The sequence below is a fragment of the Tauraco erythrolophus genome, chromosome W, assembly GCF_009769465.1.
Source record: "Tauraco erythrolophus isolate bTauEry1 chromosome W, bTauEry1.pri, whole genome shotgun sequence".
NCBI classification, from domain to species: Eukaryota; Metazoa; Chordata; class Aves; order Musophagiformes; family Musophagidae; genus Tauraco; species Tauraco erythrolophus.
In genome coordinates this window covers 15,032,523-15,052,653 of record NC_141497.1, presented here as the reverse complement: position 1 = coordinate 15,052,653, position 20,131 = coordinate 15,032,523, and the positions used below count along the sequence as shown (strand labels likewise).

General features: G+C 42.9%; 1 protein-coding gene across 1 annotated transcript in view; it reads left to right on the top strand.

The window, feature by feature from the left end:
* The window catches only part of LOC147526232 (uncharacterized), a 40,625-nt gene extending 22,034 nt beyond the window's left edge, over nucleotides 1–18,591 (top strand). Inside the window, exons 2-4 of the mRNA XM_086630105.1 lie at nucleotides 10,709–10,765; nucleotides 16,625–16,822; nucleotides 18,496–18,591. Coding sequence (XP_086486231.1) covers nucleotides 10,709–10,765; nucleotides 16,625–16,822; nucleotides 18,496–18,591 — 351 coding nt within the window. The remainder of the gene's footprint in view (nucleotides 1–10,708; nucleotides 10,766–16,624; nucleotides 16,823–18,495) is intronic.
* Nucleotides 18,592–20,131: the final 1,540 nt, after the last annotated feature.

Here is a 20,131-nt window from a genome sequence, read left to right as displayed (position 1 = left end):
TAAGTAATCATTAATAAACTGTTTTGCTTTGAGAAAGCCCTGTCTGTTTTGCCCAGGAACATTGTTGGTGGGTGCTCCCTCTGTTCTTGTCTCAACCCTCAGACCCTTTGTTTTTTTTTCTCTCCTCTCTACTTTACTGGAGAAGGAGAGACTGTGTGAGTTTTAGTTGCTGGATCAGCCTAAAACCACGACAGCAACACAGCAGAACTTTTAGAGAAAGGGGAGAAAACAATCCACATCCTTCTGAAATCTGGTTTGGCCATAACACAAAGTAAGGTCAAGGGACCTGCACGAGAGATTCACTTTTTAGGAATAAAATGAAAAGACAGGCGTCGTCAGATTCCAATGGATGTGATTAATAAAATAACAGCTATGTCTCCACCAACCAACAAAAAGGAAGCACAAGCTTTCTTAGGCATTGTGCGTTTCTGGCGAATGCATATTCCAGATTACAGCCAGATTGTAAAACCCCTCTATCAAATAACCTGAAAGAAGAATAATTTTGAATGGGGCCCTGAGCAAAAACAAGCCTTTGAACAAATTAAACAAGAAATAGTTCATGCAGTAGCCCTGGGACCAGTCTGGACAGGACAAGATGTCAAAAACGTGCTCTACACTGCAGCCGGGGAGAATGGTCCTGCCTGGAGTCTCTGGCAAAAAACACCAGGGAAGACGTGAGGTCGATCCCTTGGGTTTTGGAGTCAGGGATACAGAGGATCCGAAGCCCGCTATACTCCAACTGAAAAAGAGATACTGGCAGCATATGAAGGAGTCCGAGCTGCTTCTGAAGTGATTGGTACAGAAGCACAGTTGCTCCTGGCACCCAGACTGCCAGTGCTCGGCTGGATGTTCAAAGGGAGCGTCCCGTCTACACAACACGCAACTGATGCCACATGGAGCAAGTGGGTTGCCCTGATCACACAAAGGGCTCGGATAGGAAACCCCAATCGCCCAGGAATTTGAAAGTGACCATGAACTGGCCAGAAAGAAAGATTTTGCAATGCCACCAGAGAAGGAGGTGACGTGCTGAAGAGGCCCCACCATATAATAAACTATCAGACAATGAGAAGCGATATGCCCTGTTCATGGATGGATCCTGTCACCTTGTAGGAAAACATCAGAGGTGGAAAGCTTCTGTGTGAAGTCATACATGAGAAGTCACAGAAGCTGCTTGTCGGAGTGCAGATCCTTGAAGAGACTGCACGAAGAAAATCCTGTGTAAATAGAGACTGGAGCTCTAAAGTTAGGCCTCAAGGGCAGAATGCCCTTGAAGTTAAGGATAAGAAAACTATGCAGTATGATAAGGGAGTAGTGTTTGCTTAGAGCAGAGCTTCGCTAGGCGGGTACCTGTTTGAAATAAGCTGTTAAATATGACAAGCATATGTATCATCCAATAATGGTGTAGAAAAGGTGTGGTCTCAGGATTATTGGCAAATACTGTCTATATAAGCAATAAGAACTGCGCAATAAACGAGACTTCCTGCAGCTAACTCATATTGAGTCGTCTCAGTACTTCTCCAAATCCCTTCTCCGCATTATGGCGCCCGAACAGGGACGGGAAAAAAATGAGCTGGACTCATCGTTTCACTCGGGACATTTATTACTTGTTTTGAACGAGTGTTATTTTAGCGGAGAAGGGACGGCGACCTACAGGCGGCCCATCGGGGAAAGCCGGGCGGATCTACTTCAGGCGGCCTATACGGGAAAGCCGACGATCCGCAGGATCCACATTCAGGCGGCCCATCGGGGAAAGCCGTGCAGATCTGCATACAGGCGGCCTATAGGGGAAAGCCGGAAGATCTGTAGGATCCACTGTCGCGGTAAGACGATGGAACGGGACGTTGCATTGTCGTTGTTGGGAAGCTTCTTAGAGAAGCGTGGATTAAAACTTGGAAAAAGATATTGGCCCCCCCTGATTGCAGGGGGGTATGCAAAAGATATTATCGGGAAACACGAAGAATTAGGAACCAAAGGAAAGAAGAAGTAAGCGACTGAAGAAAAAAAATAAGCGACAACTGCCTCAACAGGAGGAGGTAAGCGACTGGGAACAATGGGAAGCACGGCTTTAACAGAACATAAGTCTGTAGTTAAAGTGCTGACAAAGTGCTAGAGAAACCAGCACTATTAACAGTTCTGACTTGATAAAACTCCCGGTACTCCTGGTTTGGGTATCAGCCCATGTACCGGAGGCAAGCTCTTCAAATATATACATGACAAGGACTTGGGACACTATAGATGTTAAACTTTGGCGTGCAGCCACCTGTGGGGATGCTGCTGGCCTGGAAAAGTCATCATCGAATCTTTTGATCCAGGGCCCCAAACGAAAGACAGACTTCTTTCTTTCCCCCTCTTCCAACGAAGTCGGTACACCGGCACCTCCGCGCCGCGCCGCCCACCGCGCCCGGCGGCGCCCCGGGGACGCCGCTGCTGCTGCCGGCCGGGGCCGCGGGCGCGGCGTTGGCCTCGGCGCTGCCGCTCGTGCGCGGAGCGAGCCGCGGCTGGAAAGGACGGAGACGCGCTGCGGGCCCCGCTGCGCCGGTTCGTTCGCAGCTGATGGTCCCTCGGCGGGAGGGGGCGGCGGCGGTTACGGAGCGCGAGCGGCCGGAGCTGCGGCAATAACAACAGCAACAACAGCAAGGGGGGGGCCGGCACAGGGCTGCTGGGTCGTCATCGCCACCCTGCCTCCCCGCCCGGCTGAGGCGAGGGAGGGCTGACCACCCCCCCCCCCCCCCCCCCCCCCGCCGCTGCTGCCCCCCCACCCGCCGGCCGCGCCTGGAGAGCGGCCGCTTGGCCCCGCCCCCCCGCCCGGCTGAGGCCCGGGGCCCAGGTTGTACCGCGAGACAGCACATCGTAACTTGGATCGTCTCGATCGGCATCGCGGGAAATAACTAATCCTCTTCTGTTCCAGCAATTTCAACAGTTAATATCAGTGTTGCAAAACCATAAACATGCATATTCCATTGTACATCTGCGAGCGCACACCGCGCTTCCAGGGCCTATAGCAGAAGGGAACAGGCGAGCTGAGCCTCTCACGAGTGCAGCTCTGGTACCAAACTCGCTCATGCAGGCAAACATCTTGCATGACTGCTACCATCAGACTGCTAATGCTATTAGGTGACAATTTGGTATAACAAGAGAGTAAGCCCGCTCAATCGTACAATTGTGTAGTACCTGTCAAAATACGATCGTGCCACCAGTGAATGGTGTTAATCCTCGTGGTTTACGCTCGCAGGAACTTTTGGCATACACTTCGTATCAGACATATGTATTTTTGTCATCATAAGATATTGAGCATGTTATTGGTATTCCTTACAATCCTACTGGGCAACTGATCATAGAATACGCACATGGTACTTTGGAGAATATGCTTTTAAAACAGGAATGATGGGGAAATCTCCCAATGAAACAATAGCTAAAGTGTTATAGGTGTTAAATCTCTTAAATCAAGAGCTAAATATTTTGGGATGAATAAAATGTCACTCATGTCAAAATCAGGCACAGGCAGGGTTACAGCAAGTAGCTTTCCAACAACTGACTGAACTGACTAAGAGAGCATTAAGACGTGTCCCTGATTTTGGGGACAGGGGAGGCTTCCTCTGCTTCCATTCGGCAGGGAGCACAGGAACCTTATGAGCATTTCCTTGATCAACTACAAATGGCAGTTCAGAGATAAACAGAAAATCCGGCTACTGCAGATGTGTTGGTATTCCAGTTAGCCATTGAAAATGCTAACACAGACTGCCAACAAGCTCTTGATCTTATCGGAAATCGGGAAAAAAAAAAAAAAAAAAAAAAAAAAAAAAGCCAAACAAACAAACAAAACACCAAAATGCTAGTAACTGCTTCTGCAGGGCTATAATAGAGCTTAGCAAGGTATTCCTTTGCATATAAGGGGAGATCCATGTACTATAGGGACTTTAAGAATGTATTTCCCTAACACCACCATGAACCTAAGTCATAGACACACCCAGAATAGCTGCAGCACGCATGCTTATGATAGCTAGTGCGATTCCAGAGCAGAATTTTGGGAACCAGCTAAAATCATTGCAGCTTCAATATTTGCACCAGGAGTTGGAGTGGCACAGGTGTTAACTATACTGAATAAGTTGGGTTGTTGGCTTGCAAAACAAACTAATGCTACAGCTTCTGCTTTATCAATGCTCTTAATTGACAGGATGGTTAAAATCTCTAGTAAAGCAGACATTATATTGCTAGTAGTTCTTTTATGCATAGTAATAATCACCCCCTGCCTATTGTTATGCTCCCAGCAAACGGTACAGAGTACGGTTCATCAAGTAATGGTCATAGAAAAACAAAAAAGGGGAATTGTGGCATCATACACACAGCTACAGTTGAGGTTTCACCTTGATGATTTAAGCCTGTGCTCTTTTCTGAAGTTGGGAAACACCGATAACGAGGGTGAGAAAGAGAAGGGAGTGTGAACAGCTGGCACAGGGAGTGTGAGAAGTTGACATGGGGAGTTTGGGAAGTTGCTATAGAGTGTGTGAGAAAATGATGTTTAGTTTAGCAAGTAAAAAATAGCTCCTTTTTAGGCATAGCCAATAGTAAAGTTAAAATAGGTGCGTGCACTATTGTTTGTACCCAATCACAGCTGGGTGAGGGCCGCGTGGACACATCGTGGCCAGAGTAATAATCTATAAAAGCTGCCTATATAACAATAAAGGTCACTCTGCTATCACAAAAGAATTTTGGACACAGACAGTCACAGCTGCACAGCCTCCTTTAACAGTAATCATTAATGGGAAGGCTTTTCTGGCCTAGTTTACACAGGGGCTGATGTATCTATAGTGAAAAATCCTGACTGGCCGCCCTCTCGGCCTCTGATACAAGCCCTGGCAGCTGTGATCAGAGTAGGTGGAACACAGATCCCACAGCAGAGTGCACAGACCTTGTTAGCAGTAGGCCCAGGTAACAAACAAGCTATTTTGAAACCATATGTTTTTGATGTCCCATATACATTATGAGGTCGGGCTTTGTTGAATCACTGGAATATGAGGCTAACCTCAAATTTTTAGCACACATCACTGATGTCCAGCCCCGACTCAAGCTGGACTGGTTGACTGGCAAGCCGGTCTGGGTCAATCAGTGGCCATTAAAAAGCGAGCGGCTGGAGTGAGCTCAAAAATTAGTCGACGAACAGCTCAAATTAGGACATATAATTCTCTCCACTAGCTCATAGAATACTCCAAAATTTGTTATCTCAAAGAAATCAGGAAAACGGAGATTTATGTTAAAAGATTTAAGAGCTATTAATGCAATCATTTCACCAATGGGTGCATTACAACCGGGTGTACCAAATCCTACTATGATTCTAGAATGTTAGCATTTGATGGTGATTGATTTAAAAGATTGGGTTATTTCACCTTTTTACTTTTTTAATTTATTTACACCCTAACAATTGTCCTAGATTTGCCTTTTCAGTTCCAGTGCTTAACAATGAACGACCCACGCAACAATATCATTGGATTGTACTGCTTCAAGGAATGATGAATAATCCTACAGTTTGTCAATTGGTGGTAGGTGATGCTCTCTGTCAGGTCAGACAGCAGATCAGGCTCAGCAGATTGCAGGTGCCTGCCCTGACCGTCAACATATTGTGCCTTCAAATACTCCAGCAGGAGTAAATCTAACAGGTTTATGTGCCAATGAATTATGGCAATCTGATATTACTTATATTCAATCATTTAATCGATCTAAATATGTGCATGTAACTGTTGATATGTTTTCTGCCTTTGTTGTTGCTACTGCTCACACTGAAGAAAACCATGGGAGTACCAAAGAAAATTGGGACAGACAGTGATCCAGTATGGTGCCTTTTTACAGGATTGGGGAGTGACTCACATTACCGGTATCCCTCATTTCACCTACGGGACAAGCTGTTATTGAATGAACTCATTTAACGTTAAAACAAATGCTTGATAAACAAAAAAGGGGCAGTCTTCCGTATATTTCCCCACAAGAGTTAAAATTATTAGGATCAAAATTTGTAGGTAGTGCCAGCAACAACCACGTTACACAAACATGTGTTGTTTTAATCTAAGTGACCATGGTGAGTCCATCCACGAACAATTGCAATGGCTTGGAGAGCATTTGGGGAGAATTGTGGTAGAGGATTGTATATTGATATGTAAACTGTCTTTATGTTTCTTATGATTTAGTATATTACGTGTGTGAAAGTTGCTTGTATATATGCTTTGTGTCTTTTTCCAGATCAGGAAGGTGGATTCACGTACTGGAAGGAGAAGAGTTAACTGGTACCGAATTAATGACAGAAGAATTACAAACTAGACTTAGTTGTGAGCACGTAACTTTGAAAAAGGAAGCTAGGAGAAATATGTTACAACTTAAAAAGTCCGCTGTTGGCCAGCAGAGCACATACCTGGCGGCCTTGTTGCACGCACTGGCCACGCGTGCGGCAACGCCGTGTCAGTATCCTTTGTCATAGACTCTGTTGAGGGTGTAAAAGGGATGGCTCAGAGCGGAGCGGAAGGAGGCAGCAGAGCACACTGTGTGGATAAACAGGGGACGCCCTGAAGGTGCCGTGCCTGCCTCCCTTCTCCGCGATGACCCTGCCGACTGACACCCTCCTGCTCAGTGGAATCTTGGATATAACGGAAATAGTAAAGCCCTCAGAAAGGGAAGTAGTATGCTAGAAACTGCTTTTGCAAGGCTGTACCAAGACAACATGCTAGTAACTGGGGTTGACAGTCTCGTGCACAGGGTTTTCTTCGTGCAAGAAAAGAAAGGGGGATTTGTCGGAGTGCAGATCCTTGAAGAGACTGCACGAAGAAAATCCTGTGTAAATAGAGACTGGAGCTCTAAAGTTAGGCCTCAAGGGCAGAATGCCCTTGAAGTTAAGGATAAGAAAACTATGCAGTATGATAAGGGAGTAGTGTTTGCTTAGAGCAGAGCTTCGCTAGGCGGGTACCTGTTTGAAATAAGCTGTTAAATATGACAAGCATATGTATCATCCAATAATGGTGTAGAAAAGGTGTGGTCTCAGGATTATTGGCAAATACTGTCTATATAAGCAATAAGAACTGCGCAATAAACGAGACTTCCTGCAGCTAACTCATATTGAGTCGTCTCAGTACTTCTCCAAATCCCTTCTCCGCAGCTGCTGAAGGAGAAGGTGAATCGAGTCAGTTTGCAGAGGTGAAAGCCGTCCAACTGGCTTTAGACATCACTGAATGAGAAAAGTGGCCAATGCTCTGTCTCTACACCAACTCATGGATGGTGGCAAATGCCCTGTGGGGATGGCTATGGCAATGGAAGCAGAGCAACTGGCAGCGCAGAGGCAAACCCATCTGGGCTGTTCCTTTGTGGCAAGACATTACTGCCCGGGTAGAAAAGCCAGTTGTGAAGGTACATCATGTAGATGCTCATGTACCCAAGAGTCAGGCCACTGAAGAACATCAAAACAATCAACAGGTGGATCAGGCTGCTAAGATTAAAGTGGCTCAGGTGGATCTGGACTGGCAACATAAAGGTGAAAAATTTCTAGCTCATTGGGCCCATGATGCCTCAGGCCATCAAGGAAGAGATGCAACATACAGATGAGCTCATGATCGAGGGGTGGACTTAACTATGGACACTATTGCACAGGTTATCCATGAATGTGAAACATGTGCTGCGATCAAGCAAGCCAAGCGGTTAAAACCTCTTTAGTATGGAGGACGTTGGTTGAAATATAAACATGGAGGGGCCTGACAGATTGGCAAGTGCCATGTGCTCACAATGGTGGAAGCAACCACTGGATGGCTGGAAACCTATGCCGGACCACATGCCACCACCTGGAACGCTATCCTGGGCCTTGAGAAATAAGTCTTGTGGCAGCAGGGCACCTCAGAAAGAATTGAGTCAGACAACGGGACTCATTTCCGTAACAGCCTTATAGACACTTGGGCCAAAGAGCATGGCATCGAGTGGGTATATCACATCTCCTATCATGCACCAGCTTCTGGGAAGATCGAACGATATAACGGACTGCTAAAAACCACACAACGGGTGGTGGAACTTTTAAACATTGGGATACACATTTAGCAAAAGCCACCTGGTTAGTCAACACTAGAGGATCTGCCAATCGAGCTGGTCCTGCCCAATCAGAACTTCTACGTACTGTAGAAGGAGATAAAGTCCCTGTAGTGCACATGAGGAATATACTCGGGAAGACAGTCTGGGTTATTCCTGCCTCGGCTAAAGGTAAACCCATTCGTGGGATTGCTTTTGCTCAAGGACCTGGGTGCACTTGGTGGGTGATGCAGAAGGACGGGGAAGTCCGACGTGTACCTCAAGGGGATTTGATGTTGGGTGAAAATAGACGATAAAATGAATTGAATTGTGTGATATTAATTGCTGAATAACCCTGTCCCTGCATACCATCATTGCTATGGTTGTCACATTGTACTAATGCCATTATATTAAGAATCATCCAGGTTAATGAAGAATGAACTTTAATGGAACCAGAACTGATTCCAGACACCCAGCAACTTCCTCGAGACCAACATCTTCAACCTGCAGACTGCGGACATGGACTGTTGCCGGATACACCAACTACAAGCTCCAGACGTCACATGCAACAGAGACTACATCATCCATTCTACCGACTGAGCAAAATTCCACATTATCTTTCCTGCCCTGAGAGACTGCTACAACAGATGAAGCTCGGAGTTACGGACTGAATGAACTCAACAGACATTTTGGAGGAATGATCCATAGGCTAAGGAAATGATATCTATGTATATATGTGAGGTTTGAGCATGACTTGCATGCTATTGAATAAGGGGTGGTTACTGTCCTGGTTTCAACTGGGACAGAGTTAGTTCTTCTTTTTAGCAGCTAGAAGAGCTCCGTGTTTTGGTTTGAGTCTGAGACTTGCTCTGAGAAGAATGTTGCTAGCAAGCTGATGTTTATAGTTGACCCTGAGGCCTCAAGGACTTTTCAGCTTGCTGTGTTCTTGCTAGTGTGCAGGAGCACAACAGGATGGGGGGGAGCATGGGTCTCTTTCCCTTTTCCCCTTTAATTGTCTTCCCCATTGCCTAGGGGTGAGGGAGAGTGAGCAGCTCTGTGGAGTTTAGTTGCAGGCAGGGCTAAACCATGGCATCTTCATTTGTAGCTATGAATGTTTAGCAATTTCACAAATTCTCAGATTGCTGATTCTATTTGTTATCAAATTTATCAGTGATGTCTCATGCAACTTTGTAAACCAATGGGGAACAAAATAAATGCAGAAGTAAGTAAAAGATTCATAATAGTAATTGTTAATTGGAAAATTATGCATGTACATGTGTGTGGGGAAAAGAACATTTAGAATTAGATTTCAGTGTTGTTGGTGAACTAACACTGCTCACCCATGCCCTGGAAGGAAAGAGAACTCTGGAATTTATATAGCCTAACAATAACTTGGCTGGTAGAGTGAGATCTATACTTATAGAGTTATAGAAGAAACTAACAGCAAACAGTTGCTATTTTTTGACAGTTTGAATTCAAAATTTCTATTATGCTATAAAATTGTGTTTATGAAATATTAGAAATATAAAAGATTTATCAAGTTCTTAATACCTATTTTCTAATCTAATTTCAGTCAACTACTAGGTGGTTATTGGTTCCAGTGATTGAGTCCAGTATGTTTTATGCTTAATTTGATAAATTCAAATATAAAGCTTCATATGGTTAGCAGCTCAAATTGTTGTGCAGAATCTCTTGGACTAGCCAATAGCAATTAAAGGTCACAGGCACAAGACAAATTCACGCATTGAGTGCCATGAGCATTCACAGAGTCTGTAAAATTTGCAGTCTGAATTCTGTCCGTGCCTAGGTTTCTGCTGTAGCATGTATCCACAGCCTTCTGTATTTTAATAAGCTGAAACAGCTCTAGGATCCAATTTTGTGCATAAGCTGTGGCGTAAATGACAAAGCTTCTGCCTGATGCAGGAGGTATATTCAGAGTATACCTGAGTAGGGTTTAAATGGAAAGAAATATACCACCTTTATAGTTCCAATTAATGAGATATAAGTAATAGACTATTTATTTGGAATGTTGGAAACCTACACTTAAATGTCGTCCAAGAGGACTTGAATCTTAGGTCATTTGTATTTTAGGACAGGAGTGCACACTTCGTGAAAATCTTTGGGTCATTCAGATGAATGACTCATCCTAGGACTTGTTTGATTAAGTTTCACAAGTTTCTATTGGAAAATTCAGTATACAGTTAAATATTATGCCTAAAATATTTGCCAAATGTTCTTATTCCCCGTGCATCTCTTTCTCATGCTTGGTAGTCATATTCACTTTAGTATCTAGATGACGTCTATCTTCCTCATACTAAGTTAACAGGCAATCTGTGTTAGTAAGTCCGCATCTGCTTAATGCAATATTTAGCCAGTCTCTCCTTGCTTACAGAACTGTTTGTTGTCACCAGCATTTTATACACTTTTATGGTCCCTATAAAACATGGTGCCATATTTCTTAAGTACTGTGCAAATAAAATTAGATATGTCCCTCCCTTAAGTATTCCAATGTCTAATAAAAGATGATATACAACATGTGGGTGTGACAAAGTAAAAAAGCACCAAACAACCCAAAACTCTGAAAGCAAAATAAATATTCAATACAGTAAAATATCAGTTTATTCTTATCTAGTAAGGATAGAGTTGACTAAAATTTTTGTACCTTTGTCTTAAACAGAATGTTGACTTTGAAAGCTCAGGGAAGAAGCAGCGGGGAGAAAAAAGTAACACAGTGGTAAGTACATTATTTTTATTTCCTCTGAACCAGCTGCACAATATATTAAAATATAAATAATTTTCTTTATTCATGTGTTGTAATAATCACCTCTAAAGCACTTGAATTTTACTCTGCATCATCTCTCATGTTCTTCTGAAGGCAACTTTTTAAGTTATAAATATCTGTTAAAGAGCCAAGTGAATGATATGTATTAACATGTAATTGTGTGCATATATAGAAAGGGGAATATATGGTAAACTAAGTTGCAGGAAAATAAGTGTCTGTTTTAAAGCTTAATATCTATTATTAAATGTTTTGAGTTGTGGAGCTTTAGCATTTTAAGAACTAAAAAAAATGTTTTAAAAAGCAGTATGAGCATGTTTTCAAAAAAACTTGGATAAAAGATGCTTGGAAAAAATGCTTTGAATGCTTGTTGGGCCTCTTACTGTTCTTTCTGGTTTGCTGACCTAAAGACCAGGTGAACATCATATCATGTCATTTCTCTCTTATTGATGTATTAACATTATTTAGCTAGAGAGCATATTTAAGAATATCAAAAGTATTAAGAAGTCAAAGTTCAATTTTCTGTTCAAAGTCATTTTGAGATGTACTATAAAATACCCATTTAAAACATGCCCTGGCCCTTGGAGGTGGGGTGAGTGGTTTTTGTTTGTGTGTTTTTGTTTTTTTAAAAATATATATATAGACATTGAGAACTCGGAAAGTAGTTAACTCCAAGAGAAGCTTTGAGTTTTGTTAGCAGCTTTTGTATTTCAGCGAGCTAGGAGTAGAGTATCACTGATTTTGCTTCTATCTTAGTGGCTGTTGAATCAGTAAAAGCAAAACCAATCTCTGCCCTCTCTGTTCCCTTTATTTTCTCAAAAAAATGTAGTAAGCATCCTTCATATTTTTGCATTTAATAATTGGTTATTTACTGTATTTAGTAACATATTTTTCCTCCTTCCTTCCCCATTGTTGTTTCATGAGTAACGCCTTTTATTTCATTTGCTCTGAATGCTGTATGTGAGCAAGTACATTGTAGTTTTTGATGTTTCCTGCCTGCATGAGGACATGCAGGCATGGATGCATTTGAGCATTGTTTTCATATCAGGAGCAGGGAGACTGAGGCTATAGTTTCACACTAAAATGGTGAAATGATTCAAAAAACCACTTTTATTTCCTACTGCTTGTTCTCACCCTCAGAGTGCAGCACTGTGGTTCATTGTTTTGTACTGACCTGACTGTTTGCCAGTCTCATTCAGTGAAATGAATGACATAACCAATCCCATTTTGCAATTTTTTTTTTCCTAGAAGAGACAGAAAGAAATAGCTTGGATGGGAGGGAGGAGGAGGTAAAAATACCTTAACTTGGCATTGTCACCAAATGAGGTTTTGACACCACAACCAGAGAATGCCAGTGCCACTTATAAAGAGGCTGTCTCTTCACAATACACAGTCTTTTCACGTTTCAGCTCCTTGTCAGCGGGTGTCAGGTTTGAGTCATACTTTCCTCTCCTAAAGAGAACAAGATATTTGTGAAGAATTTGTAAGAACTGTATTCTTTCTTTCCTGTAAGAGCTGAGGATGTTTTGTGTTCCTTAAAGTACTAAGATGCTTACGGTTTCCTCAAATTCACGAGGACTAGTGCTGCTGTTAGCTGGAAGAGATTCATTTAAATTATGCTGGGAGTTTTCACAATATAGCCTCTTTTAACAGCAAGCCAAATATCTGTACCTGTATCTGGGTACCTTCTGTGGTGCATGTTGCTGCCTTAGTAAGAGGAAAAGCCTTTAACATCTCTAAAGACAGACTGTTTTTTTTTTATTTCCAGTACAGGAAGCTTAATTTCTTACTAATTTTTTAATATAGAAGTAGTAATCAATTATTTAATTTTTTTTTTAGTGGGTTAAATAAGATTCGTAATAAACAATTTTTTTTTTCTTCATAATTCTCTGTTTCAACAGGAGTATACTGGGGCTTCTGTCAGTTGGCCAAATAAACCTCTTTGTGTTTGTTAGGTTGCATGTTAGGTTACAATCCCTCCCCAGTCTTTGCCTTTCCTGTGTTTACACATACTCAGCTCCATAATTCTGAACTTGTTTGTAGATAGTGGAATCAGCTAAAAAGAACCTGACCAGATATTTTTATGACTAATTGTTCTTGCCTTTCTGTATAAACATCTGATAGCTGGTTTCATTTTCAGCTCTGCTGCTGATATAACTGGTAAATGCCCTTTTGAAAGTGCTTTCACCAGCAGATCATATGAGGACAGGCTGAAAGAATTGGGGCTGTTCAGCCTGGAGAAGAGGAGGCTCCGGGGTGACCTTACAGCGGTCTTCCAGTACCTCAAGGGGGCCTACAAGAAAGATGGGGAGAGGCTGTTCAGGAGGGCCTGTTGTGATAGGACAAGGGGTAATGGTTTTAAAATAGAGGGAGGTAGATTCAGGTTGGATATTAGGAAAAAATTTTTTACCATGAGAGTTGTAGAACACTGGAACAGGTTGCCCAGAGAGGTGGTGGATGCTCCATCCCTGGAGACGTTCAAGGCCAGGTTGGATGAGGCTCTGAGCAACCTGATCTAGTTGGAGATATCCCTGTTCCTTGCAGGGGGGTTGGACTAGATGACCTTTGAAGGTCCCTTCCAGCCCTAACCATTCTATGATCCCTTTGGTCAGTTGGGGTCAGCTGTCCCAGCTGTGTCCCCTCATAATTTCTTGTGCACCCCCAGCCTACTTGCTGGTGGGGTGGCGTGAGAAGCAGAGAAGGCCTTGACTCTCTCTGAAGCACTGCATAGCAATAATGAAAACATTCCTGAAAATTAACTCTATCTGTGACAAAAAGAGACTTGACTACAAGGTCCAAGCAAATGGTTTATTTGCACTGCACTTACAAATTTAACTGTAAGGTCCAAGATAACAATTTACTTGAACTGCACTTGCAGATTCCGTACGCCACTATTACAGGTTCTTATAGATACAATGGAGGAATGCACTATTGCAATTTAAACCCAAAATATACACTAGTACAATACACTATCACAGCACACAAGAGAGTCACGGAATGTACTATTACAGCACAGCAGAGTCACAGAATGCGCTATTGCAGCACACAAAAGAGACAACACACAAGCGCACTAGACTTAAAGCATGCTAAATAATCACTCGCCCCTCCGGGCAAGGGCTCTCAATCCCAGGGAAGTTACCTTAGCCGGCGTCCAATCAAGGGGGGAAGAATCTCCTCACAGACCAGCTGTGTAGTTGGAGAAGCAGCTCCCGATTCCCAACCCAAATCGTAGGGCTTTTATGATGTATGTGACTGTGTAGGTACCATGTCTGAGGGGGTCTTTGGGGGTGTGACAGAGAGTTTCCCCTTATCGATTGTGCCTGAATACCTTATCTCAGGCAACTGGACAATGTTTGGATTGAGACTCAGGGCATGTTCTTTGTTGAGGGATTTCAAGGCTCAAATCAAGTTTTGGTTCTTTGAATAATGCAGCACTGACTCATCAGACAACTCAGGGCTGAGCGATCTACACAGCTCCCCGTGGGGCGTCTCTGCCTCAATGCAATACAAAGCTGGGTGGCTTCTACAACCCCCCTGTGTCACCTGTGTGCTGGGCATTGCCGAGAAACTTGATTTGGATTTATGAGCCAGATGATACATACACTATCCCAGCCAAAACCAGCACGTCAGCTCACACATATGATCTCTGCTTCCAGTCCTTGTTTCCAAGGCATGTGTTCTTCTGTTTATACTCCTGTTTGAAGAGACTGCTACTGGTGCTTCTTTTTGAAGTGATGTGTTTTTTCAACGGCTCTGCAGATCACTGAAATGATAGAAAAAAATGAGACAATATTTCTTTTTATTAAAGGCTTTTTCATCTGTAAATGTTGGCAGTGGAATTCCTCTTGTGTCTTCATGTATGGCCTCTGAGGCTCAGTGAAGGCATGAGTAGCTCTGACTCAGTGAGTACATCAGCTTCAGTAGCATATTTGGCATCTGGCTGTGGGTGGCTGGAGGATGCCATGCTGGAGCCTATTCCTGTGGAAGAAGCAGGAGGAGGTTATGCTGTCCCTTTTGTTGACTTTCCCATTCTGTGGAAATCCCCAGCATGGAATTTGCAGTCTCTAAATGTTTTGTGTTGCAATACATTTGAATATTCTTATTTTTAGATATTTTTTATTTAAATAACAGTTTTATGGAAAGTGTTAAGTGTTTTGATACATAATCAACACTGTAATAAAACCCTAGCAACATTAATGCATTGTTAAAAAAGGAAGTCTTGACATCCCACCATCTAATGAATAGTTTTCTTCCATCCTTTTAATGGATGGATGTAGAATCTGACTGTATCCAGCTTGAGTGGTAAGATGTACTTCTGTTTAGTGAAAACACTAAAGTACAGCAGCCCCTCAACTTCTTGTCATATAAATTAAATATACTGTGAAGTAATTGGCAAGCTAGTGGCTCATAGATGAAAATCCAAGTGCATGACCTTTTTTCATGTCTTAGTAGAAGAGGAGTCTTGCAGCCTGTGACTTCATATAGCACAGTGGCTGCAGTATTTTATTTTCTCCCTGTATTCCTAACATACTCTGTGTACGTTGAAGTGGAGTCTGCTAAATGTGTCTGAAAGACTTTTTTTTCGCACTTGGAGAAGAACGTTTCCTGTCACCAATCCAGAAGTTAAATAATTTCTGCAAATCAAAAAAACAAAGAGCATATTTTAATTTGGAACGTTGGTAGTTTGACTAAGAAAATAAATATTCAGTACTGTTTTTGAAAAGTATGTATTTTTAGACCAATTTCCTGAGGAAATTAAGCTTACATGATCATGTTGTCTGTCTGCTTGTGCTGGTCCTTCCTGAAAAAATGAGCCTGTCATTTGATTTCAGCCAAACTTGAAACTTGAGGTAACGTTTTGAAGATGAGTGTTTCTGAATTTTGTGAAAATTGGTTGCTAATTAGAGGAGAGAGACCTAAACTTGTGCTCCTGCTGAGGAGAAAGGAGGCAGAACATGGCTGGTATACACGGTCAGTAATCAGCTAGCTAGTTTGCACCATTTAGATTTGCTCTCTCCTGCTGAGGAGGAATATTATAGAAGCCATGGAAAGTAGAAGGGACTGTTGTAGCAATGATTGAGTTTAGAGGAAGATACATTTCCATAGCAAGGTGAAGTTTCATAAGTTCCAGTGTGTGCAGCAAGATGTGTTGAAGTTTCCCAAACTGAACGGAATTGCAAAAATTGAAGGAAGTTCTTTATCTGTGCACTTGGAAACCTTTCCTTTTAAACTGTAGATAGAAGAGTTGGTAGAAACCATGCTGGTTCTTTGTGTTGTATTCTATCTTTAAATGAGGGATTTGAAATGAAGGTACATGAACTTAATCTTATTCATCACAAAAAAATTTATATTTCCTATAGCTAAATTTTAATGCTCTGTAGAGGGTGGATTTTGTTATATTAAGCAAAAATATCATCCCAATAACCTTTGTAAAGGTAAGGATAAGCTATGTTGTAAAAATGCAATTGACACTTCAGAGCTGCTGCTTCAAAACTTTCTGCTTCTCTGCAATGTAGGGCTTGTGTTGGGTGACCAGTTTACAGGCTAAATTTTTACTTCATCCTCTGGAGTCTGTAGGTGTTTTAACCACACTTAATGCCACTACGGATCTGTTGTGTTTAAAAGAAAACAAATAAATTCTCTCTCTCCTCTCTCTCATATATGTGTATACACACATGCACACATATGCAGGCATGTATATGCTTCTTTCTTTTTTAAGTATTTATCAGCCAGGGGAAGTTTGAGAAGCTGCCCACATAAGTATTTCTGAAGTTGTCTTGTTGGTTTTTAAATCGACCGATTTCTGTTTTACAGTGCCTGAAAATGACAACAAAGCGGAATTTGTTTATGCGGCTGGTGCCATGCCGCTGTCTTTGTGGAGAGGAGGAAACAGTCACTACGCTTGATTATTCTCACTGCAGCCTGGAAGAGGTGCCTAAGGAGATTTTTACTTTTGAAAAGACCTTGGAAGAGCTCTATTTAGATGCTAATCAAATCGAAGAGCTTCCAAAGGTATGTTGGATGGTTTTCCTTTTAGTTACATTTATTATTAACTCTGTTACTTCATCAGCATTGTAGAAACTGATAGTGTCTAGCTTTGATACCTGAAAAGGAAACTGAACTTTCCAAGACTCGTTTTAGAAAGCAGATATTCTTTATTGCAGCGCTGGGTGCACGGGGGATTTCTCCTCCTAGCGTGCACACCGGCTTCTGAACAGAAAATTAGTTATATACTATGATCATGCATATTCATAACACGTTTACATATTCATTGTTATTCTCTTAAACAATTGGTTAATTTTCTCTCGCTTTACATGTAAATTACTTGGCATGCTCAGTTCTCTTCCTCCGCCCCTTTCTTTTGGGTCTGGGGTGTAATTAGGGCAGGTGGTCCAGGAGTCGGTGGTCGCGATCTCCCCCTGCAGGAATTACCTTTTCCCCAAGTCACTGCATGTTCACAGTTCAGAAAAACATGATAACAAAGTTTATGCAGTTTCTGGGATGTTCCCTCCAAGGGCAGACAGTTCTTGATAAAGAGTCTCCTTTTTAATCACTCCTGACAGCTTCAAGGATGAACATCTTGTTAGTTTCTTTAGGTATGTGTAAATCACCTACTGCCAACTGAACCCTTCATGAAACTCTTACACAAAAACTTTAACCCCTTTATTGTTGGGTAACAGCTTCATGGTTGTGGTGGGTTAGGCTGCTCCGGCAACTATACCCTACACAGTCCCCTCTCACCCTCCCACACCTCAGGGATGAGGGAGAGAATCAAAGAGGAAAAAGAAAAGAGACCCGAGGGTTCAGATAAGAACAATTTACTACTACCGCTACCAATATATATATATACAGATATGTACAAGGATAAACATATGCAAACGAGTGATGTACGGTGTAATTGCTCACCACCCCTTGACCGAGGCCCGTCTCGTCCCGAAACTGCAATCCCGAAACAGATAAAACTCGATACCGCAATCCCGGACGAACAGGAGGCCCCGAGACAGAGAGCGAGAGAGAGAGAGAAAACACTCTGAGCACCCGAAAGTGAGAGTCCCGGAAGGGCAAAAGCCCTTCTTTCCGGCTGACTCTCGCTCTTATACTGGGCATGACGCTGCATGATATGGAATACTAATTGGCCAATTTGGCCCTCAATCTTAAGTTCAGGTACAAATCGTAAGGAGAGTCGTGGACCCCTTGTCCCAGCTAAGCTCCCCCCTTATCCTGTTGTGCTCCTGCACACTGGCAAGAACCCGGCAGACTGAAAAGTCCTTGAGACCTCAGTGCCAACTATAAACATCAGTGCACTATCAGCGTTCTTCTCAGAGTGAGCCTCTGAGTAAAACCAAAACACGGAGCTCTTCTAGCTGCTAAAAAAGAAGAGCTAATCCTGGTTCCAGCTAAAACCAGGACAGTATCCACCCCTTATTCCATACCATGCACGTCATGTTCAAATCTTACATGTATATATACTATTCCCTTAGTTCATGGGTCATCCCTCCAAAATGTGTGTTGAGTTCATTCAGTCCGTAACTCCAAGCTTCATCTGTTGTAGCAGTCTCTCAGGGTAGGAAAGATGATGCGGAATTCACTCGGTCGGTAGAAAAAATGATGTAGTCTCTGTTGGGTGTGACAGCTGGAGCTTGTAGTTGGTGTATCCGACAACAGTCCATGTCCACTGTCTGCAGGTTGAAGATGTCGATCTCGAGGAAGTTGCTTCTGGTTCTGGCAAAGTTCATTCTTCATTAACCTGGAAGATTCTTAATATAATGGCATTAGTATAATACGACAACCATAGCAATAATGGTATGCAATGACAGGGTTATTCAGCAATTAATATCACAAAATTCATTTATCGTCTGTTTTCGCCTAACATCAAATCTCCTTGAGGTACACATCGGACTTCCCCGTCCTTCTGCATCACCCACCAAGTGCATCCAGGTCCTTGAGCAAAAGCAATCCCACGAATGGGTTTACCTTTACCCGAGGCAGGAATAACCCAGACTGTCTTCCCCAGTATATTCTTCATGTGTACTACAGGGACTTTATCCCCCTCTACAGTACGTAAAAGTTCTGATTGGGCAGGACCAGCTCGATTGGCAGATCCTCTAGTATTGACTAACCAGGTGGCTTCTTCTAAATGTGTATCCCAATGTTTAAAAGTTCCACCACCCGTTGTGTGTTTTTAGCAGTCCGTTATATCGTTCAATCTTCCCGGAAGCTGGTGCATGATAGGGGATGTGATATACCCACTCAATGCCATGCTCTTTGGCCCAAGTGTCTATAAGATTGTTACGGAAATGAGTCCCGTTGTCTGACTCAATTCTTTCTGGGGTGCCATGCCGCCACAAGACTTGCTTTTCAAGGCCCAAAATAGTGTTTCGGGCAGCGGCATGGGGCACAGCATAGGTTTCCAACCATCCAGTGGTTGCTTCCACCATTGTGAGCACGTAACGCTTGCCACTGCGAGTTTGTGGAAGTGTGATATAGTCAATTTGCCAAGCCTCTCCATACTGATATTTCAACCAACGCCCTCCATACCAAAGAGGTTTTAACCGCTTGGCTTGCTTGATTGCAGCACATGTTTCACATTCATGGATAACCTGTGCAATAGTGTCTATAGTTAAGTCCACCCCTCGATCACGAGCCCATCTGTATGTGGCATCCCTTCCTTGATGGCCTGAGGCATCATGGGCCCAACGAGCTAGAAATTTTTCACCTTTATGTTGCCAGTCCAGATCCACCTGAGCCACTTTAATCTTAGCAGCCTGATCCACCTGTTGATTGTTTTCATGTTCTTCAGTGGCCCGCCTCTTGGGTACATGAGCATCTACATGATGTACCTTTACAGCCAGCTTCTCTACTCGAGCAGCAATGTCTTTCCACAATGGGGCAGCCCAGATGGGTTTACCTCTGCGTTGCCAGTTGCTCTGCTTCCATTGCCGTAGCCATCCCCACAGGGCATTTGCTACCATCCAAGAGTCGGTATAGAGATAGAGCATTGGCCACTTTTCTTGTTCAGCAATGTCTAAAGCCAGCTGAATGGCTTTTACCTCTGCAAACTGACTTGATTCACCTTCTCCTTCAGTAGCTTCTGCGACCCGTCGAGTAGGACTCCATACAGCAGCTTTCCATTTTCGATGTTTTCCTACAAGGCGACAGGATCCGTCAGTAAACAGAGCGTATTTCTTCTCATTGTCTGATAGTTCATTATATGGTGGAGCCTCCTCAGCACGTGTCACCTCCTCCTCTATGGCACCAATCATTCTTACCCAGCTGGACTGAGTTGAAGACAATGACTAATTAACTACTCAACTCAAGGTA